General features: G+C 46.1%; 2 protein-coding genes across 5 annotated transcripts; one reads left to right on the plus strand and one right to left on the minus strand.

Moving 5' to 3' along the window:
• The first annotated feature begins 2159 nt into the window (after positions 1-2159).
• On the plus strand, positions 2160-9618 carry LOC148126623 (uncharacterized). 2 transcript variants are annotated; one of them, XM_087928028.1, is made up of 4 exons: positions 2160-2291; positions 3536-4274; positions 5833-5962; positions 7416-9618. In XM_087928028.1, exons 2-4 carry the CDS (start codon positions 3552-3554, stop codon positions 8558-8560), a joined length of 1998 nt encoding a protein of 665 aa, XP_087784154.1. In that variant the 5' UTR covers positions 2160-2291; positions 3536-3551; the 3' UTR covers positions 8561-9618. The 2 variants fall into 2 exon arrangements, with proteins under 2 accessions (XP_087784154.1, XP_087784155.1); XM_087928029.1 differs by having other exon boundaries at positions 2211-2291; positions 3533-4274.
• Positions 9619-13143: 3525 nt separating this feature from the next.
• LOC113451850 (uncharacterized) lies at positions 13144-20077 on the minus strand. 3 transcript variants are annotated; one of them, XM_087928147.1, is made up of 3 exons: positions 20057-20077; positions 17329-17442; positions 13144-15825 (listed from the first exon to the last, which is right to left on the minus strand). In XM_087928147.1, the coding sequence occupies exons 2-3, from the start codon at positions 17402-17404 to the stop codon at positions 14183-14185; spliced, it is 1719 nt and encodes a 572-aa protein (XP_087784273.1). In that variant the 5' UTR covers positions 17405-17442; positions 20057-20077; the 3' UTR covers positions 13144-14182. The 3 variants fall into 3 exon arrangements, with proteins under 3 accessions (XP_087784273.1, XP_087784272.1, XP_087784274.1); XM_087928146.1 differs by lacking the exon at positions 20057-20077 and adding an exon at positions 19048-20004; XM_087928148.1 differs by lacking the exon at positions 20057-20077 and adding an exon at positions 16186-16285 and having other exon boundaries at positions 17329-17436.
• Positions 20078-23052: the final 2975 nt, after the last annotated feature.

The raw sequence follows: 23052 nt of genomic DNA on the forward strand, positions 1-23052 counted from the left end.
CCAGTACACTGCTTTGCCAGGGGTCCATAATGCTGTTAAGACTGTCCTGCATTTCAGACAAGTGTCTAAGGAGATTCTCAGTCACATCCAGTTGTCATAGTTGTCCCAAAGGTGCTTTTTTTTCCTTTTCAAGAGGCAACTGGACTTTCTGGTTTTTCTTTGAAGGTGTTTCGCTTCTCATCCAAGAAGCTTCTTCAGAGCTGGAAAAAGCACCTTTGGGATTTCAGACAAGTGACTGTCCGGTATCTCCTTAAAAACAGAGGTGGTATTCAGCAGGTTCTGACCAGTTCTGGAGAACCGGTAGTGGACATTTTGAGTAGTTCGGAGAACCGGCAAGTACCACCTCTGACTGGCCCCACACCCTTCTATTCTCTGCCTCCTGAGTGCTAGCTGATTGGCTGGGTCTTCTTTTGTTGCCCTGCACAAGAGAACAGAGCTGGAAAGCAGGTTAGTGGCATGGGGAAGGAATGGGGATTTTACAGTATCCTTCCCCTGTCATGCACTCCAAGGAGAAAGTGCTCCAAAGTACATTACTGAGTATTCCAAGTGCTTGATGGAAGTCAAATCCCATGTTTTACATCTAATGGGGCGACATAGCTATAGTTGAGGGGCGGCCACAGAAGAGGAGGGTGGAGTGTCAACTTGTCCAAAAAACCTGAGGGCAGGATAAGAAGCAAGGGTGGAAATTAATCAAGGAGAGAAGCAACCCAGAACTAGGGATAAATTTCCTGACAGTGAGATCAATTAATCAGCGGAACAACCTGCCTCCAGAAGTTATGGATGCGCTGACCCTGGAAGTTTTTATGAAGAGACTGGACAACAACCTGCCTGGCCAAGGGGGTTGGACTAGAAGACCTCCAAGATCCCTTTCAACTCTGTTATTCTCATCAAAACATTATCAAAAAAGCACAACAAAGAATGTTCTTTCTGTGCCAACGCAAAAAGTTCAAACTGCCCAAGGAGCTGCTGATCCAGTTCTACAGGGGAACTATTGAGTCTGTCATCTGCACCTCTATAACTGTCTGGTTTGGTTCTGCAACCCAACAGGACAGACACAGACTTCAGAGGATAATTAGGACTGCAGAAAAAACAATTACTACCCACCTGCCTTCCATTGAGGACCTGTATACTGCACGAGTCAAAAAGAGGGCTGTGAAAATATTTACAGACCTCTCACATCCCGGACATAAAACTGTTTCAACTCCTTCCCTCAAAACAACACTATAAAGCATTGCACTCCAGAACAACTAGACACAAGGACAGTTTTTTCCCGAACACCATCACTCTGCTAAACCAATTATGCCCTCAACGCTGTCCAACTATTTACTAAGTCTGCATTACTATTACTATTAATCCTCTCATCCTTCCTTTCACCCATCTCCTCTCACATAAGACTGTATGACTGGTAACTTTGTTGCTTGCATACTTACATTCATATTGACTGTTTCCTAGCATGATTTGATTGCTTATTTGTACCTTCTATGACTATTATTAAATGTTGTACCTTATGATTTTTGATGAATGTTATCTTCACTTTTTATGTACACTGAGAGCATTTGCACCAAGACAAATTCCTTGTGTGTCCAATCACACTTGGTCGATAAAGAATTCTAATTCTAATTCTAATTCTATTCTACCTTACGATTCTTGATGAATGTATCTTTGCTTTTATGTACACTGAGAGCATTTGCACCAAAGACAAATTCCTTGTGTGTCCAATCACACTTAGCCAATAAATAATTCTATTCTATTCTATTCTATTCTATTCTATTCTATTCTATTCTATTCTATTCCTAACCTTACGATTCTTGACGAATGTATCTTTCCTTTTATGTACGCTCTCTTTTATGAGAGCATTTGCACCAAGACAAATTCCTTGTGTGTCCAATCACACTTGGCCAATAAAGAATTCTATTCTATTCTGTTCCGTGCCAAGGCTGGTTGACCCTGCAGCTTGCAGCCCAGAGATGTGTGGTGTGTGTGTGTGTGTGTGTCTGTGGGTGGGTGGGGAGAATCACCTCTCCCATCAGATTTCTGCCTGTCACTCCCTCCTCCCCAAGCTGGCAGAAGTCCTGAGAGGCTGAAGAGTTAAACTGACCGAGGTCCACTTCCCAGAAGGGAGGAGAGAAGCCATTGGAAGAAGGTGCGCGCTTGTCACTTTGGGGGAGGGGGGAAGGGCGCCGTTTCCACTTCCTCTCCAGTTGGGGGAGGGGGGGAAGCGTGCAGCTGGGCTTCCAGAAGCCGAGAGTGGGGGGGTCCCCCCGTTCGAGCCGTGACGCCGGAAAGCCTGGGTAAACGACAGCGGTTTTGGGGGGTTAGGTAGGAAGAGAGAGAGAGAGAGAGAGAGATGCCCTTTGCAGCAACGGGCACGGGACCAGTGGCGCCCACCTTTGCCCCCCCAAAAAAAACAACCGGGGGGGGGGGGAAGCTGTGCACGAGACCTTGCAAGCGTGGAAGGAAGAGGGGAAGCCCTTTTCGGCCCTTTTACCCCCCCACACATCCACACGTTGCACACAAGGCGATGTTCTTCGTTGGAGGCGGTTTAGCAAAGATTAGACAGCAACCTTCTTCGGACAGCTTTTCTCCGGAGGTTGTGGGTGATTCATCAACTGGAGGTTTTTAAAGAAGAGACCTATCTATCCTATCCTATCCTATCTTATGATTCTGGACGAATGTATCTTTTCTTTTTATATATACTGAGAGCATTTGCACCAAAGATAAATTCCTTGTGTGTCCAATCACACTTGGCCAATAAAGAATTCTATTCTATTCTATTCTATTCTATTCTATTCTATTCTATTCTATCCTTATGATTCTTGACGAATGTATCTTTTCTTTTATGTATACTGAGAGCATCTGCACCAAGACATATTCCTTGTGTGTCCATCACACTTGGCCAAGAAAGAATTATGTTCTATTCCTACTTCTACTCCTACTCCTACTCCTACTCCTACTCCTACTCCTACTCCTAATTCCATTCCATTCCATTCCATTCTTATGATTCTTGACTCTTGATAAATGTATCTTTTCTTTTTATGTACACTGAGAGTATCTTCATAAAGACTAATTCCTTGTGTGTCCAATCACACTTGGCCAACAAAGAATTCTATTCTATAACAGCAGGAAGTAACCATTTGTGCTCTTACACCCTGACTGTGATTGGAATTGATAAATTATGGGTGGATAATTTGGCCTAGAGATATGTACATGTTTTTTTTCTTTTCTTTTAATGATACTATAATTCCTTGCATCAGGGTGGAATCGGGGTGCATGGAGCTGAGTGTTTACTGGCCGGATACCCTTCCTGACGCCTAGATGGATTTCACAGCAGATATTTTTCTCTTTGTGCCCAGAGAGAGAGAAATATCTGCCGTTTCCTAGCATCGAACTGACAGCCTCCTGGTTGTGAGACCAGAGCTCCACCTCTAGGCCACCTCTAGGTTCACAGATATGTATGCTTTTATTTTGCACTTATGTGCCTAACGCTGGCCTTTCCGATTAAAAACACGCTTCCAAACTTGTGTTTTTCCAGGAGTTGCAGGAAGCTGGTCATGAGGCATAAAATAATGACGGAGAAGGGGAAAAATCCAGATGCAAAACCCGAAAGAGGATTCCAAGAGGGCCTCAAAGCTGGAGTCACCCTGGAGAAGGCAGGAAGAATGACGAAAGACTTCCAGGCTGGGAGTATGGAAGATTTTGCCAAAATAGGGGGCTCCAGTTCAGCCAAGAGCGAGGTGGGAGATCGGCGGCTGAAATATTTGGACCCCCGAGCTGCTCTGAAGGCCATGCAGTCCTCTAAGCAGGAGGACGTGGTTTCTGAACCGTGGGAGAACGCCAAGGCCTGCCTGGCTTCCTTGGAAGGAGCAGCTGAAACTTACTGGAGATACAAAGGATGGGTGGATCTCAGCAGAGAAACTCAGAAGGAGAACGAGTGGGCCAATGCTGCCAAGATGGATGACTACTGGAAGGTGGGCGAGGACATCCTGAGGGAGGACTCGGCGGCCAACGACACCCAGCGAACTCTTTTCAGAGAGTTCCGTTACCGAGATGTGGAGGGTCCCCGCGAGGCCTGTAGCCGCCTCTGGTACCTCTGCCACCGGTGGCTGAAGCCGGAGAGGCACACCAAGGAGCAGATCCTGGAGTTGGTGATCTTGGAGCAGTTCCTGGACATCCTGCCCTCCGATCTCCAGAGGTGGGTCAAAGCCGCCGGGCCTCACACCTGCGATCAAGCGGTGGCCCTGGCTGAAGGCTTTCGCTCAGGACGGCCACAGGAGGTGAGACTTTAGAGAAAGCTTACTATCTAATGCAGGGGTCGCCAACCTTTTGGACTTCAGGAACCACCAAACTCATAATTTTAAATCCCTCAGACCAGAGACCCTAAGAACACCCCCCCCAAAAAAAATTCCCACTCCGTTTTCCTACCAATCGATCATTCTTTATTTGGGATCACAGGATACCATCTCCAGCTCTGTTCTCAGGGGTGGGGGGTGGGGGGGAGAGAGAGACTTTTGGCTTCATGCAAGGAAAGCAGCAGGAGCAGCAGAAGTCTTTCTTTCTCTCCCCCAAACTCCACCAAAAATGACTCTTTGCTGGCACAGCCTCTTGGAGCAGGATGCCTTGCAGGGTCCCAAAGACTCATTTCTGGTGGAGTTTGGGGAAGAGAAAGAAAGACTTTTGCTGCTTTCCTTGCATGCAGCCAAAAACAGAAGAAAGAAGCAGAAAGAAGCAGCCCGGTGGCCAGGCGAGGTGCATGGGGTGAGTGGGGCAAGTTCCCACTCTTCTCCCTTTACCCCCTCCCCTCACAACCTCATGTTGTTCACAATGCAAGCCATGTGGATGGCGCAGCCTTGTTTTCCCGCGCAGCTTGGATTAATTGCTTTGGGGAGGACATTTCTCTGCGGACCACCAAAATTTTCTCACGGGCCACCAGTGATCCCTAGCCCACTGGTTGGCGACCACTGTTCTAATGGGAATAGGCTAGGGCTGGGGAGGGGTCCAAGACTATGGAGGGAGGGGGAAGTTAACTGTTCCAGGAAGATCAGACTAGGAAACCAAAGTCATGCTGTCAACTCGTAAAGCGTTCCTATGCCTGTTTCCAAATTGATATTAGAAGGAGGGTGGAAAGGCCTGAGGGAGCAGTGCTGTATATGAATGCCAGAAGCACATTCCATGCTTATCTGGTGGAGATTGTAGCCTAGGCTACTGGATCTTCTGCCCAGGAAAATCCTTCATTGGAGAGTGTGATTGATGACACCCAGCCCATGAACGTGTTTTGTTGGAGAATCTAATTTATGACACACCCAGAGGGGTGGGAGGAAACAGGGTGATAGGTGATAGTAAATTATGTGTCTCAGAGCTGGCTTCATACCAGAGTTGGTTTGTGCCAGACATGTTGCTCCTAATAAATCTTTTGAATTATTTTGAAGCTTGGCTTGAGGCTCATGATTTAATTAGGGCAATTGTCGGAACCCTGACACATACAGGCCAATATGGCTTTTATTATAGATCTGGTAATAGAATCTTGCAAGCTTTAATGTGCTTTCTCCTCTCTCACTCTGTGAGTGCCCTGAGTCAGCCATATTGGAATTCTGAGAGTTGAAAGTCCACAAGTCATAAAGGGGTCATAGTTCCCCATCTCGGCTTTAGGAGTACTACGAACACCATCACCCCCTTTTCTTTTCTTTTTCTTTTTGAGGAACCCATATGATCTCTGGATGTGATGGGTCTTTATGTGGGGGAAGAAACTGGCACCCTCACTTTGTGGAATCTCCCCAACCTACTTTCCCTCCTCTGTTTCTCGTTGCTAAATATAAACTTTTGGGGTTGTTTCAGGGACCAGGTTTGGTGCAGGAGGTGCCTGAGGGGTTTTCCATGGCCGAGCAGACTCCGACAGGGACTGGAGAGAGACAAGCTGGTGCCGCCGGAGTCAAACAGGAGCAGGACGATGGCAGCGACACAGAAGGTAAGGGCTCGTAGCGGGTTGCTGTCTCCAAGATGCCTGGATTTTCAGAAGTTGTTTCTTTCTTTTTAATTTTAAAAGAAAAATTTATTAGAGATTTAAAAAAGAAAAACACTGTACAATACATCAAATACAACCTTACGTTGTAGAGAAAATCTATATATACAAATACATAATAAATAAACATATAAAACATATGCTTCTAATCAACTAAGACAGTGTGCTTTTCCCTTGGTAATAATTTTACTACTATTTGTTTCTTATTTGGTAAACATTCTTAACTACTCCATTCATCAAAAACATATTTTTTAATTTCCTTAGGAATAAGGAAGACTCAAGGTATATTACAGCTTGGGATAAATGGTATAAGTGGATTAAAGAGAAAAAAAACAAAAAAATAATAATTCAGAAGTTGTTTCAAGCAGAACATCAGCCCTTCAAAGTAGGCCAGGTCAAGAAACAAATCTTGCAGGATTCTTGTGGGATAAATTAGCAGAACCATTAGCAGAACCATTAGCAGAAGCCTGTCCCAAACCTTTACTGTTCCTTTTTTAAGGATAACAAGGAAAGTGTCAGCATTGGAAGCCATATTGAAACCAGATGCTCCCACGCTGCCACATTTCGAGCCTGGGGAAGTGGGAGGGAGGAATTTCTTGGAGTGTATGTAGTTAGACATAATAACATTCTTTTTCTAATTCAAGGTCATGTTATTTTGCACGTGAGGGGAAGTCTCGAGTTGAGACGGATGGTGATCGGGGCATGTGATGTGATGATGGGTGCAGGGGTGGATTTTGTAGTTTTTACTTATTGCGAAGAAGCCCGGAACTTTCAGATTCGGGATTCCCCAGCTGAGCCAGTTTGCTATCCAAAATAAAAGGAACTTTTGAGAAGATATCTGTCTTGGAGTTATTGGTTGGAGTGGAGCTTTGCTGGAACGCTGACAGCAGGGTTGTTGTCAGTCTCTCTCCCACTTTCTACTTACTCAGGGCTGAGAACAGTTTCTCCTCTCCAGCCTGTTTATCAAGACCAGAGATAAATTATTCTAGCATATTCCCCTGGAAAAAAGACCGATCTCAAAAATAAGCCCCATGTTGATTTTTGAAAAGGGAACCTTACTTTAGGATGGATGGTGATTGGACCATGTGATGTGGTGATGGCTAAGGAGGGATAGATTTGTAGTTTTGACTTTTGCAAGGAAGCCCGAAAACTTTCAGATTCGGGATTCCACAGATGTTCCAGTTTACTATCCAAATAAAGGTACCTTTGAGAGATGTCTATCTCGGAGTTATTAATTGCAAGGGAGGGTTGTTGGAACGCTGACAACATCATAGTTGAGAAATGGCTTGGAACCATCTGATTGGCCAGTTGGAAAATGGGATATTGGGACTTCGATGTGGCAGCCATGCTCTGCTTGGTTTCTTGAGTAATCCTTTTTTCTCTCTGTCGCTCCCCACAGATGACAAGTGGGTGATTGAGACAAGGCAAGGGGATCTCCATTTGGAAGACACCGAGCCAGTGAAATTGTGCGCCCGCCCCTTGCAAGAACCTTATTGGTCGGAAGAAGATGGAGACGGCCCTGCAGCTCTTGGGGATGGAGCTGGCCAGAAGAATGAGGACAACCCTGGTCAACACAGACCTGAAGGGTTTCCTCCAGCAGAAGAAGACGGGGACTCAAGTCAACCCACCGTGGCCCGAAGACGGCATGGAAGTCGGGAAAAGAAGACCTGTGCCGTGTGCAGCAAGACTTTCAGCCGGAGCACGGTGCTCGCCGCCCATCAGAGGACCCACACGGGCGAGAGGCCATTCATGTGCCAGAATTGTGGGAAATGCTTCAGCTTCAAGTCCACCCTGGTTGCCCACGAAAGGACCCACACAGGAGAAAGGCCCTACACCTGTGATCTGTGCGGGAAGAGCTTCACCGTCAGCTCGGTCCTCACCAGACACTACCGCGTCCATGTCGAGAAGAAGCTCTTCAGCTGCGCTGAGTGTGACAAGAGCTTCACTCAGAAGTCTCAGCTGCTCAGCCACCAGAAGATCCACGTGAGGGAGAAGCCCTTCAAGTGTGCCCAGTGTGGAGAAGGTTTCAGCCGGAGCTCCAGCCTCAAGAAGCACGAGGGTTCCCACACGGGAGAGAAACCCTTCAAATGCCCCGATTGCGAGAAATCCTTCAACACGTCTTCCCAGCTGGTCAAGCACCACCGAGTCCACACCGGGGAGAGGCCCTACACCTGTTCGGAATGCGGGAAGAACTTCAGCCAGTGGCAGATTCTGATGGTGCACCAAAGGACTCACACGGGCGAGAAGCCCTTCAAGTGTGCCACCTGCGGGAAATGCTTCTCTGATCGGGCCGTCCACATCCGCCACCAGAAGGTCCACACGGGGGAGAGGCCTCACCAGTGCCCCACTTGCGGGAAGAGGTTCACCCACCGCACCGTCTTGGTGAAGCACCAGAAGATCCACGCCCGAGAAGCTCTGAGCTTAGCCAAATCGCAAGAGGAGCTGCAGCGAGGCGAGGAAAACTTCACAAAAGTTTGCAAGGTGGACAAAGGCTCAACTTTGAACAATGCCAATGGGCAACACTCTTCCTCAAGCCTTGCCTAACTTTTTTTGGGGGGGAGGGGCTTCTAGATGCATCCAGAGCCCACGGTCTTCCTGGCTAAAACAGATGGGAGTTGCAGTCCATTAAAGAAAACCGGGTTGGCCTGATAGCACAGGACTCGGCTGTATTGTGCGAAGATGTATATGTATCAGACAATCAGGATGACTACAATCACATTGTGGCAAGCAGTCATTTTCCCAGCGCTGAGCATGATGGGATAGGCAACACTTGATACCTGCGGGGATCCTACACCCCTTGGTCCCCTCATTGTCAGGATTCCGGCATTTACCCCCATTTAAATCATGAGTCTCGAGCCAAACTTCCAAAATTTCAAAAGGATTTATTGGGAGTTAACATGTCCGGCTTTGCCTGGGTGTAGCCAACTCTGAGACACATCGTTCATTGTCAGCCTTGACCCAGGTTTTCCTCCCACCCCCTGGGTGTATCGTAATTCATATTCTCCAATGGGATACATCCATAGCCAAGAGTCATCAATCATGTTCTCCAATTAGAATTTTGCACAGCAGAAACTTCAGTCACCTAGTTATTATCTTTGAAAACATTTATGGAATGCAGTTTCGGTTTGCAAACTGTTGCACTGCTCCCTTTCCCCTCCCTTTCTGTTGGCAACTCTGAAAGACTTTAGAAATATTTTATGAGTTGACACACATCTTCCATGTTGTGACTGTCTCTGTGTGTGTTTCAGATGAAAATTGCCGGTGTTGTAGTCGAGTCGTGGCGAAGTCAATTTTTTCAAAGCCTACTTTAGCTATGCATTACAGTGATAAAGGCAGCAGTTAATGAGGACAGATTAAGCCCTTCCATTTGTATACAAAACATCAATTAGTAGAAGAGAATGTGTCCAACAGAGAAACCACCTCATTTCTTTTTGTTCAATTCCCCATCACAATGTTGTTTTGTTGCCACTGTTCTTTGGTGGTTGGTCTCCACGTTTCTCATTTTGGACACCAACATGCTGTTGTGTTTCTGTATGATAAGGATAAGAGGATAATGTATAGCACAGAAACGGATTAAAGCAAACATTAGAAGTGCCTCATAATTAGCCTCTCTCTAAGCTTGCCTTTTGTTTGCTAATGCAGTTGCTGCCAAATATGTTTTCATTGTCTATTTGCTGCAGGATAAGGCCTCTTCAGCATGTTTCCAACCAATCCGGTCCTGAGGGAGGGTCGTTTTTGAGGTTGTATTGGCAAGTGGAAGGTATAGACCAGGGGTGGGATTCTACTAGTTCACACCTATTTGCTAGAACTGGTTGTTAACATTCTCAGCAGTTCGGAGAACCTGTTGTTAGAAGAAATTACTGGCCTAATCCTGTAAGGAAGGCAGGAAGGAAACATTCTGGTGTTGCTTACAGAAACTGCCTCTCCGTTAACCCTTATTACATTCTTGGCAGGACAAGTCTTCCTGTCTCAGGAGCCTCTCTGGAATTTTTTTCCCCCTCCTTTGCTGGTACTTTGCTTGTGTGGAGTGACCATTCAAAGTCACAATGGCACTGAAAAAAGTGACTTATGACTAATTTTCACACTGACTGTTGCAGCATCCCCACAGTCATGAGAGGCCAGGCGAGGAGATGCGTGCCTCGATATGAGTGATGTTGAGTTGGCTCCACCCAGCCAGTCACATGACCACAACCAACTAAGCCACGCCCACAGAACCGGTTAAAAAATTTGAATCCCACCCCTGTATAGACCATAATCTGCTTACGCCGGTCCAATGCGGGTTGGCAGATGTGATCAGTGTTAATCAGGGATATCATGGCCTGTTCTTCTTGGGAGGCCCTTCTGGATATATACATGTCTGATGATATAACCCACACAAGCCCCTTCGCCTCATCAAGGCCCCGCTCATAGGAATGTGTGTGTGTGTAAAAGAAGAAACAGACTTCTTGCGATCTCCAGAACTAAAATTATTATACTTACTAAGCTTTTGTCAGCCTCTGCTGACATCATCTGAGTACTAAGCTACCATTAGAGAGATCTATGCCTTTATATATCATTAATCAATTTAGCCCTTGCATGTGTAATAGGCCCTTCCAACAGCCTCCCACCTGTAATTAATTCTATTGTTTTTGCTTCCGTCTGTTTCTTCTTTTACAAGTATACCTGGAACTTGTATTTTTACAATACACACACACACACACACACACACAGTAAAGGTAAAGGTTTCCCTCGCACATATGTGATAGTCATTCCTGGCTCTAGGGGGCAGTGCTCATCTCAGTTACAAAGCTGAAGAGCCAGTGTTGTCCAAAGACATCTCCGTGGCCATGTGGCCGGCAGGACCAAGTGCCGAAGGTGCATGGAACACTGTTACCTTCCCACCAAAGGTGGTTCCTATTTTTCTACTTGCATTTTTACATGCTTTCGAACTGCTAGGTTGGCAGAAGCTGGGACGAGTCACGGGAGCTCACTCCGTTACGCGGCGCAAGGGATTCGAACCGCCGATTTTTCTGATCGACAAGTTCAGCTCTTAGTCACTGAGCCACCACGTCCCATATATAGACATACATGTAAATAAAAACAAGGCAAAAATCAAGTACTGTAATGAATATTAAGTAAATAAATATAGAGAGATGATAGACAGACAGACAGGCAGATAGATTATGGCCTATATTCCTCCCACATGCCAAAACAACCTCAAACATGGCCCTCAGTTTCGTATGGTCGGAAACATGCAGAAGAGGCCATCCTCCTACGGTGGATAGACAATGGTTAAAATGATGATATATTTATATCCATTGATTGATTTACTTGCCTTATTTTTATTCAATTGACTGCTTTGGTTAACGGCTCAAATCTTTTAAGTGAGCAGACGACCACAAGGTCATATAACCAGAGGTGGTATTCAGCCGGTTCTGACCAGTTCTGGAGAACCGATAGCGGAAATTTTGAGTAGTTCGGAGAACTGGCAAATACCACCTCTGATTGGCACTGCCCCCATCTATTCTCTGCCTCCCATTGAGTCCCAGCTGATCGGCTGCGTCCTCTTTGGTTGCCCTGCATAGGAAGAATGGAACTGGAAAGCAGGTTAGTGGTGTGGGGAAGGAATAGAGATTTTGCAGTAACCTTCCCCCAGGAGTGGGGAGGGATTGGGGATTTTATAGCATTCTTCCCCTGCCATGCCCACCAAGCCACGCCCATCAAGCCACACCCACAGAAGGGGTAGTAATTTTTTTTTAAATCTCACCACTGCATACAACCACTGCATACGACACAAACATGTTGCAAGGCTAAATCGTTAGAGCCCACAAAATAAAATAGTGTAAATATCTGGTAAGAAACTTGTGGCTTAGTGTGGGTTTGAACCTTGCCAAGAATGGGTTCTTCTGCCCAGAGCTCTTCTCCGAAGGGAAATGGGCAATTAAGAAATATGAAAAACAAACAAAAATACTCAATAAATCAAGATCCAGAATTGACAGCTGTGCACTTCCACTGCCCAGGCCAGGTGGCTTCCTCTGGCAAGCGGAGCATCATTGAACCGCGCTGCCTGCTGCACCTGTTCTAAAGCTTTCGTGTTCGGGACCCAGTGAGAAGAAAAAGCAGGAATCCCCGTCACCAGCTGGCCAGGCAGGCAGACAAACCACTGCTGGGCCTGCTTGGCATCTGCTTTGTGTTCTGACCTAGGCTCTCCCAGCAGCACGAAGCTGAGTCTTCCTTCTGATAAACCCATTTTACTTCGTTTATAGTGAATTCCTCTCCAACAAAGTCCCAGTCAATAGTCTCTCAAGTTATTTCACAATTACAGACCTTTATTAGCCTTGGAGAGGTGCCAGGCCGATATATTTCAGAGGCCTCACTGTAGCAGACAATACTTGGCAAGATCTCCCAAATGAACTAATTGTCTCCTGCAAAAGCCCACTCCCCTTTCACTCCTCTTTTATTCCCAATGGGAGGGGCCCTTCGTCGTCCACCTGTGGCTTTACTCCCAAGTCGACTCCTGTTCCTTAGCTGTTCCCTTCTTCTGGCAGCTCTGTGCATGCGCAAACTGGGAACAGGCTCCAGCTGTTCTTCTGCCTCACTGATGTCTGACTCCAAAGCCCTGGCCCCATCTCTGCCTCCGACTCAGAGCCCTCGTCAGAGCCTCCCCCAGACTCCAGGACTAGCCCACATTCCTCCCCAACCTCCTCACTGTCCGAGTCTGCTGCCAGCTCTGCTGGCCGCTGGCAAGCCACAATACTTTGTGCCCGTTTTGCTCCTTCTATTTTGCAAAGCTGCTCAGAAGGGTTAAGCTGACCCAGTTGCGTTGCCCAGAGTGGAGTCTGGGGAAAGGTGTGGGCATCGGTGAGGTTTGACTTAAAGGCAAGGCCCGCGAAAATGCAAAGGAAATATTAAAAAACATTGCAATAAAGAGTTTGTGCAGGTAGTCCTCAACTTACAACAGTTTAGTGACCGTTCAGAGTTACAAGGCACTCAAAAAAGTGACTTAGGACCGTTTTTCATCCCAATGACCCTTGCGGCATCCCCATGATCATATGATAAAACATTTAGATGCTTGGCAACTGGTTCATATTTATGAAGGTGGCTGTGATGACCCGGGGCATGGCACAAAATCAACAAAGTCAGAAAAATAGGTAAATTCCCTTTAATATCTCCAACTTGGCCTCAATGTCCAGTTATCATCGGAGAAAAAACACTCCCAAGAACAGTTTACAAAGGAAAGAAATGCAGTCCGAACCCAAAGTAAAGATAAATTAGAAATAACCAAACCGACACAAACCATGCTGATGTAATTAACATGACAGGGCAGGATGATAAATTGCAGACTTCCAAAAGATAACAAAGCACACACAGTTGGGAGGACGCCAAAACCCAGATAAGCCTCGACAAAGATAATGCACACTTTGCTTCCAACAAGGTGCTGTGTGCAAACGCCCTTCTTATATCATGTTCCCTCAGCTGCAACTAATGAAAGGGATCAGGGCCCTTTTCTCTCCCAAACGCCATGTTGCTCCCTTCTCTGTTCCTGCATGCCCTACGATGAAGAGGTGGCCCTGAGTCTTCCTCTGAATGCCCAGCCGGACTGTGCCCCTCCGTTTCTTCCACAGCCACGGGAGCCACACTCCTACTCTGTCAGCTGTTCCACCTCCCCTCAGAATCTGACTCCAACAAGGGCACGACAGTGGCAGGGTCTTGGGGTCATGTGATCAGCTTCTGCTACCTTCTGATAAACAAAGTCAGTGGGGAATCCAGATTTTCTTCATAGCTGTGTGACTAACTTCACAAATGTAAGGATTCCCTCAACAACTGCGGCAAGGACAGGTGTAAAATGGGGCAAAACTCACTGCACAAATGTTTCACTTAGCAGGATACATTTGGGCTCACTTAGGGTCATAATGCGAGGACTACCTGTAGAAAAACCACCCCGGCTGGATGCCAAAAACAACAACCAAGAATAATAATTTCTCCTCCCCTTTACATCCTGTTTTCTGAGTTGTGATCTAAGAATAGACAAAGGTGTTCAAACTTGGCAGCTTTAAGACTTGTGGACTTCAGTTCCCAGAATTCTGAATTCTGGGAGTTGAAGTCCACAAGTCTTAAAGTTGCCAAGTTTGGAGACCTCTGATGTAAAGTTTTCTGGTGGATTGAGGCTCCTCCTCCTCAATTTAATCAACCCCACCCCACATAGTTTATTTGGTAATTAATGGATTTGGAATTAGCGTTGCTTTCGGCTGTTTTCGTATTTAGAACATCCAAATGTCTGGCTCTGTGATGCTCTACAAAATGTGGCCTTGTATAGAAACTTTCTCCACAATAAATGCATTTATAAGGCTTCCCTCCTGCGTGGGTCTTTTGATGGACGACTAGATTCGAATTCAGATTGAACCTTTTCCCACACTCCAAGCACTGATAGGGTTTCTCTCCGGTGTGGATCCTCAGGTGCCGGATAAGGGCGGAGTTGCAGGTGAAGCTCTTGCTGCAATGGGAACACACGTACGGTTTCCCCCCCGTGTGGGTCCTCTGATGGACGTCGAGCTTCGAACTCACGCTGAAGGATTTGCCACATTCCGAGCACTGGTACGGCTTTTCTCCCATGTGCGTTCGCTGGTGGGTGACAAGGTTGGAGCTCAAGACGAAGCCTTTCCCGCAGTCGGCACAACGGAAGGGTTTCTCCCCTGTGTGAATTCTCGGGTGGCAGATGTGCCCGGAGCTGCCGGTGAAGGTTTTGCCACACTCTATGGAGTCGAACGCTTTTTCTCCATGCTCTTTCTTGTGAGCTGCGAGACTTGACCCCAAATAAACGCTTTTGGGACGCTCAGAACATTTATAAGGCTCTGTACCTCCGTGTGTTCCCTGGTGGGCGTTAAGGCTCGACGCCACGCTGAACCTTTTCCCGCACTCTGAGCATTCGTAGGGTTTCTCTCTCGGATTCACGCCGAGTTGGGAGCTCACGCTGAAGGTTTTCCCACAATCGGGGGATTGGTGGGGTTTCTTCCCTGTGTGAGTGCGCCAGTGCCTGCTGAGGCTCAAATTGCAGCGGAAGGTTTTCCCGCAGGCCGTGCATCCGTACCCTTTGTCTCCCGCATGGATCCTCTGATGCCGGACGAGGCTGGAGCTGCAGGCGAAATCTTTCCCACAGTGAGGGCACGGGTAGGGTTTTTCCCCTGTGTGGATTCTCTCGTGGGCAATGAGGTTAGAGCTCTGGCTAAAACGCTTCCCGCAGGCCGAGGACGCGTAAGGTTTCCCTACCATGTGGATTCTTCGGTGGGAAACCAAGCTCGATTTCAGACGGAAGTTTCTCCCGCACTCCGGGCAGGAGTAGAATTTTCCTTCGGTATGGATCCGCTCGTGGGTGACGCGGCTTGAAATCCGCCGAAAGCTTTCCCCGCACACGCGGCATCTGTACGGTCTCTCCTCCAGGTGGATTCTCCGATGAGCAACCAGAGTCGATTTCTTGCCAAAGCTTTTCCCGCAACGATGGCACTTACACAGTTTCGCTCCGGTGTGGATTCTCTCGTGAGCAATAAGGTGGGAGGTACTTCTGAAACTTTTTTTGCAACGGCTGCAGACAAGTTTCCCCTCGCCTTTAGTTGCATTGTTTACATCGCCTGCTCCACTGTGAAGGGGCTGAGTCATGTTTTTCCTTGCCTGTTCTTCCTTTTTCGGCTTGTTTTCCAAATTCTCTCCCTCCTTCGGAGTGTGGGAATTGGATTTGCTGAACAGTTTTTCGCGTATGCCTAATGGGTCAGAGTTATCCAGGCTGGAAATGGCCTCCTTCTGCTCTTCCTCTTGAGACTTTGGCCTTTGAATTACTGAAACAACAAATTGAGTCAAGTGATTAGCCCATAAAGATGAGGAAAGACAGAAGAAAAACATAATGGCTTTCGAAATCTAAGGGACCGGTTTGGACAAAACTCAGCAGCAATTTTGTGTGCGGCTGTTGATAAAAATAGGATCGCCAACATAATCGCCAATGTCTGATGACGGATATGGTGTCAGCGTTCCAACGGACAAACTCCAAACCAATAACTCCAAACTAATAAAACAGGCATTTCCTCAAAGTTCCATTTTATTAGAGTTGTCATGTTGGTACATCTGGGATAACCCGAATCTGAGAGTTCCGGGTTTTCCCTTCCCAAAACAAAAATCAAAGATTCATCCCCTGCACCCACCAGTTTATCAGATGGCCCAATTAATTCATCATCCCAACGGGAGACACCCCTCCAGACACTCCTCTCCTCTCCAGCTGCAGGGCAACATGTCCTTGATTCTCTGAAAAAGAATGTTGTTGTGTCTAATCTTCTATCTAATCTTCTACAGAGGAAATATTGAGTTCAACATCTGCACCTCTATAACTGTCTGGTTTGGTTCTGCAACCCAACAGGAGAGAGATAGACTTCAGAGGATAATTAGGACTGCAGAAAAAACAATGGCTACCAATCTGCCTTCCATTGAGGAGCTGTATACTGCACAAGTCAAAAAGAGGGCTGTGAAATATTTACATACCCCTCACATCCTGGACATAAACTGTTTCAACTCCTTCCCTCAAAACGACACCATAGAGCACTGCACACAGAACAACTAGACACAAGGACAGTTTTTCCCCAACACCATCACTTTGCTAAACAAATAATTCCCTCAACATTGTCCAACTATTACTACTGCACTACTATTACTGTTAACCTTCTCATCACTCCTTATCACTCGTCCCCTCCCACTTGTGACTGTATGACTGTAACTTTGTCACTTGTATCCTTATTGATATTGACTGTTTCCTAGTATGATTTGATTGCTCATTGTACCCTATGACTATCATTAAGTGTTGTACCTGATGATTCTTGACTCTTGACGAATGTACCTTTTCTTTTATGTACACTGAGAGCATTTGCACCAAGACAAATTCCTTGTGTGTCCAATCACACTTGGCCAATAAATAATTCTATTCTATTCCGTTTCCATTCCATTCTATTCTTATGATTCTTGACTTTTGACGAATGTATCTTTTCTTTTATGTACACTGAGAGCATCTGCACCAAGACAAATTCCTTGTGTGTCCAATCATACTTGGCTAATAAATAATTCTATTCTATTCTGATTCCGTTCCATTCTATTCTTATGATTCTTGACTCTTGATGAATGTATCTTTTCTTTTATGTACACTGAGAGTATTTGCGCCAAGACTAATTCCTATATTTTTAAAAAGCGCCACTAGGTAGTGGCTTCTGCAGGGGATGGTTAAAGAAAACAGAACCTGGAAGTTGAGCGGTGAATTGGGAAGACATGGGCCCCAATAGCTGAAAGAAAATCCGATTTACCTCGGCGCTCTGGATCTACGTTCCGGAGGATGGGATTTCGCTCCATCGGGGATGCAGGAGTCTCTCCTAGCTCCATCAAACGTGGCTGTTTGGGGAACCACAATGCCTTCCCAGCTAGAAAAAGGATATTAAAAGTGGTTTTTAACAACGCTGGCTATTAAGCTATTCCGTTCTGAAATTTGCTCTTCTTTCTTTTCAGAGGATAAACATGTCCTTTCCATGCTAAAATATGGAATACTGTGTGATGACCCAGGGCATGGCACAAAGGCAACACAGTCAGACAAGCAATAAGAGTCCCTTTATTATCTCTAACTTTGCCCCCCAATATCCAGATTACTTTCAGGCTGGAAAAAAACTCTCTCAGGAACAGCCTTTAAGTGGAGGAAATTCAGTCCAAAACAAGGTACACACAAACTGTAACTTAAAATCCAAACAAACCAAACTGAGGTAATTAGTTTGGCAGGGCAGGAGCAGGAATTTCACACTTGAAAGCACAGTAAAACTCACACAGTTGGGAAGATGCCAGGAACACAGATAAGCCACAACGATACAAGATAAATTCACAATTTGCTCCCAACAGCTTGCTGTGCCCAGCTTCCCTTTTTAAACACTGTGTTCCCAGCTGCAGCTAATGAAGGGAATCAGGGCCCCTTCCTCCCCCGTAAGCCACACAACCCATGTTGCTCTCTTCTCCGTTCCTTCCTGCATGCCCTAGGATGAAGAGTGGGGGCCTGGGTCTTCCTCTGAATTCTCTCTCCCTTGCTCTACCTCTCCCTTGCTCTACCTCTCCCCTGCTCTGCCCAACCAGACTGTGCCCTTCCCCAGTTTCTTCCACAGCCAAGGGAGCCACAGTCCCACTCCCTATCAGCTGTTCGGCTTCCTCTTCCCAGTCAAATTCAGACAGGGGCATGACATCTCGCTTCTCCTTTATTGAGACTCTCTTCCTGTCTCTTGATAGTTTAGAACAGTGTTTCTCAATGTTGGCAGCTTGAAGAGGTGTGGACTTCAACTCCCAGAATCCCCCTGTCCCCATGCTTTCACCAGAGGGATCCTGGGAGTTGAAGTCCACACCTCTTAGAAGTTGCCAAGGTCAAGTAATACTGGTTTAGATCTAAACTCCCTTCCATCCAGGCCTTTCCTAACTGACACACAAACACACACTATAATTAATATAAATATATTATAAATCAGTATTGTTAAGCAAATTAAATACCCAGGCAACACAATGTTTATTAAGCACTAAGAAATGTAACTAATAAAAAGTCAATAAAATTGTATATCTATAAAAGACTACAACTTCCATGGTGCCCAGCTAGAGCTCTGTGATCCAAGATTTCAGCCAGGGACATTTCCATGGAGATTCTCAGTCATCCCAGGTCATGGTTGTCCCAAAGGTGATTTTTTTCAAGAGGCAACTAGACTTTCTGATTATTTTTTTTTTGGAAAACGTTTTGCTTCTCCTCCAAGAAGCTTCTTCTGCTCTGAAGCAGCTTCTTGGATCAGAGCGGAAGAAGCTCCTTGGAGGAGAAGCTAAATGTCTTCAAAGGAGGAAAAAACAAACAAACAGGAAGTCCTCTTGGAAAAAAAAAGCACTTTTGGGTCAGCCAGTTCCCCTGAGCTTATACAGAGTGCTTTTTTTTTTTTTGCTCTCAAACCTCTCCTGAGCAGTCCTCAAAATTCCAAGATTACTTTGGTGGATTTGAAGCTCACCTCCTCCTTCTCCTCCTCTGAAAGGCGATTCCCAACAGGGTGCGGGCGGCGACTGATGGGGACTGTAGTCTCTAGATCCTGGGGAGGGGAGTGAGGTGTGTGTGTGTGTGTGTGTGTGTGTGTGTGTGTGTACGGGACTGTAGTCTCTAGATCCTGGGGAGGGAGTGTGTGTGTGTGTGTGTGTGTGTGTACGGGACTGTAGTCTCTAGATCATGGGGAGGGGTGTGTGTGTGTGTGTGTGTACTGTAGTTTCTAGATCCTGGGGAGGGGAGTGTGTGTGTGTGTGTGTGTGTACGGGACTGTAGTCTCTAGATCCTGGGGAGGGGAGTGAGTGTGTGTGTGTGTGTGTGACTGTAGTTTCTAGATCCTGGGAGGGAGTGTGTGTGTGTGTGTGTGTGTGTGTACAGGACTGTAGTCTCTAGATCCTGGGGAGGGGAGAGTGTGTGTGTGTGTGTGTGTGTGTGTGGACTGTAGTTTCTAGATCCTGGGGAGGGGAGTGAGTGTGTGTGTGTGTGTGTACAGGACTGTAGTCTCTAGATCATGGGGAGGTGTGTGTGTGTGTGTGTGTGTACGGGACTGTAGTCTCTAGATCCTGGGGAAGGGAGAGAGAGAGAGAGAAAGAGAGAAAGAGAGAGTGTATGTGTGGATTGTAGACTCTAGATCCTGGGGAGAGAGAGAGAGAGAGTAAAGGGCTGAAAAGCTGACTTCAGCGCCCCTCCCCTTTCGAACCCTCGGGATTCTTCCGGCGCCCCGACTTCAAAGGAATCCCCTCCGAATTCTTCTGACGTCACAATCGGAGGAGCTGTTGCTTGGATCGCAAGCTTTCTCCTTTCGATCTTTGCACCGGTCGTTCGAAAATACACGCGGGAAGGGCGGCAGCTTCGGAGTGTGGGGGTGTTAATTGAACCCCACGAAGTGGGATTTGGCGGGGGAAGGGGCTGGGGAGGTTTGAAACGACCTGAGCGCCTTCCGGTGCTGGAGAGATCGAATCCCCCTCCGGCTGCAGCAACCCTCTTACCAGTCTCCGGATATAGAACTCCGCCGTCCGGCTGGGAAGATCGGCCCCTTCCTCCCAGAGCCAGCAGCGTCGAGCGGAGCCGCGGTCCAGCGCCCTCTGCCGGTCGCCGGCGTGCGTGCGTATGTGTAGCTTTCCCTATGGCCGATCGGGCTTTTTAGACGCGTTCTTCCACCCCCACTCACCCCCGGAGTCGTATGAAAACACCTTTCTCCTGGAAGCGACTGGAATTTCCCTTTGTTTTCAATCGAAGGCTCCTGAATTAGGGCGAAGCGAGAGCGGTTTCTGAATCAGAATCGAGCTGGGAGGGACCTTGGAGGTCTTCTAGTCCAGCCCCCTGGTCAAGCAGGACATCCCTATCCCATTTCAGACAGAGGTGACTCTCTGGTCTCTTCTTAAAAACCTCCTGTTGGAACTTAATTAGAATTCGGCAATGTTTCCTTTTACAGGGGAATTATTGAGTCTGTCATCCGCACCTCTATCGCTTTCTGGTATGGTTCTGCAACCCAACAAGACGGACACAAGATTTCAGAGTGAGGCAAAATATAAAGAAGGATATAAAAGATTGTTCTTTTGATAGTGAAATGGTTGTATTAAAGAAATGAAAAATGTCAGATCATAGGTTCATTTGTCTGTCACTCGCTCATATTTGTCAGGCTTGTTACAGAAAACAAAACCACAAACGAGCTACAGGAAGCTAGATGGTTTAGCAAGGCACTTGTGACATCTAGCTACTCCAACCTAGCAACGTTTCAAGTAACCAATGGATGAATGACAAGTTACATTTCAGTAGTTTACTACTTTTGAAGTGAATATATATATGTGAGTGTAAAATCTATAGGAAGTTGTTAAGATGTTGCTTTGGCTAAATTGCTCTGAACCTTTGCGCAAATAAAACTATTTCTGATTCCAAGGTCTGTGTCTTGTAATTTTCTGCAACAAGGGGATAATTAGGACTGCAGAAAAAAACAAACAAACAATTGCTACCAACCTGCCTTCAATCCTGTATGCAGCACAAAAAGAGGACTGTCAAAATATTTACAGGTTCCTCACATTGTGAGATGTAAGACCAGAATCATTTAATTCTCACAACACAGGAACAGATCTGGTTCACAATTCAAAGTTTTGTTAAAGAAAATAAGCGTTTGCAAACGGGCCTTCAAGTCCCTTCCAAAGTGGATTGGGTACAAGAAGAGCAAGCTCTCATATTCAAATAACACATTTTATACCCCCTGCACAGAACATGCCACCCCCAAGAAGCCCTCTCCACACACACACACACCCATTCTCTATATTCTAAACTATAAGTTTGAGGGTCAGCATGACATTGTTTCCTGTGTTTCAGTATCTTATCTTAATTTTGCTGCTGGGCTTTACCCTGGGAGGAAGTCCCTTATCTTATTTACTTGTTGCTTAGCCTGGGCACATCTTCCTGTTTTCCAAGAAGATTATAACGATGTATTATGTACTTGTAGCTGAACACATTTTAGGTTATAGGGAGTGGGTTTATGCAGAGAAAGAGAAACAGATGAAATTAACAAGAAGCATCTGAAAGAGCAAAAGAGAATCTTTTAGTCTAATTATGTGAATCCTTTTATAAAAGAGTAACTTATAATTTTTCTCTCAACGTCCCTTGACATAAACTGTTTCAACTCCTTCCCTCAAAATGACGCTATAGAGCATTGCACACCAGAACAACTAGACACAAGGACAATTGTTTCCCGAACGCCATCACTCTGCTAAACAAATAATTCCCTCAACATTGTCAAACCATTTACAAAGTCTGCACTACTATTACTATTAATCTCATCACTCCTGATCACCCGTCCCCTCCCACTTGTGACTGTATGACTCTAACTTTGTCACCTGTATCCTTACGATTTATATGGACTGTTTCCTAGTATGATTTGATTGCCTATTTGTACCCTATGACTATCAGTAAGTGTTAAACCTTATGATTCTTGACAAATTTATCTTTTATGTATGCTGAGAGTATTTACACCAAGACAAATTCCTTGTGTGTCCAACTACACTTGGCCGATAAAGAATTCTATTGAAACCCACCCCTCTTCTAGGAAAATGAAATATTATAGGATATACTAAAATGGCAGAATATTTCCCCTAAAAAGAAAAGTAGAAACTCAGAGAGGCAGAAACTCACCCCCCACACCTCTGCTAATGGACCATTATTCTGGCCTGGGCCATTCTATTCTACATAACAAAGATCTACTGCAGGTAGAGCCATAATAGGATTGCCCAAAGCCTTTTCATTACAGCAAGGCTCAACCAGGCCTTGGGACTCAGGACAGCCTACAAAGTTGGCCCTGCTTGGCCTCATGTGAGTCTGACAACCAATCAGAATACAAGCCCAAATTCAAATCCCAACAGAAGGCATAAAACTCAGGGACTCTCAGCATCTTGGCACTTTTTGCTCTTCTTTTCCTTCACCCAACATCTTGAAGCATGTGATCATCCTTTTCACTTTGGAGCTCCAAGCCATGTGATCATTAAACCATCTTTCCAAACAGCCTCCTAGTTTCCAGTGTCTTTTTCCCCACTTGGGACTGAACCCTGAAGGATATTTCTTCCAACACTCCAGTGATAAAGCACCCATAACTTCTGGTGGCGAGCTGTTCCACTAGTTAATTCTCCTCACTTAGGGGTGGGCTGCAGGTGCCAAAAAAGCCAACATAGCCCTAGGCTGCATAAACAGAGGGATAGATTCAAGATCACGTGAAGCGTTAATACCACTTTATAATGCCTTGGTAAGGCCACACTTGGAATACGGCCTTCAGTTTTGGTCACCATGATGTAATAAAAGATGTTGAGACTCTAGAAAGAGTGCAGAGAAGAGCAACAAAGATGATGAGGGGACTGGAGGCTAAAACATATGAAGAATGGTTGCAGGAACTGGGCTTGGCTAGTCTGATGAAAAGAAGGACTAAGGGAGACATGATAGCAGTCTTCCAATATCTCAGGAGCTGCCAGAAAGAAGAGGG

The sequence above is a fragment of the Pseudonaja textilis genome, chromosome 2 (genome assembly GCF_049901715.1).
Source record: "Pseudonaja textilis isolate UNSWEBS1 chromosome 2, rPseTex1.2, whole genome shotgun sequence".
In the NCBI taxonomy this organism is placed as follows: Eukaryota; Metazoa; Chordata; class Lepidosauria; order Squamata; family Elapidae; genus Pseudonaja; species Pseudonaja textilis.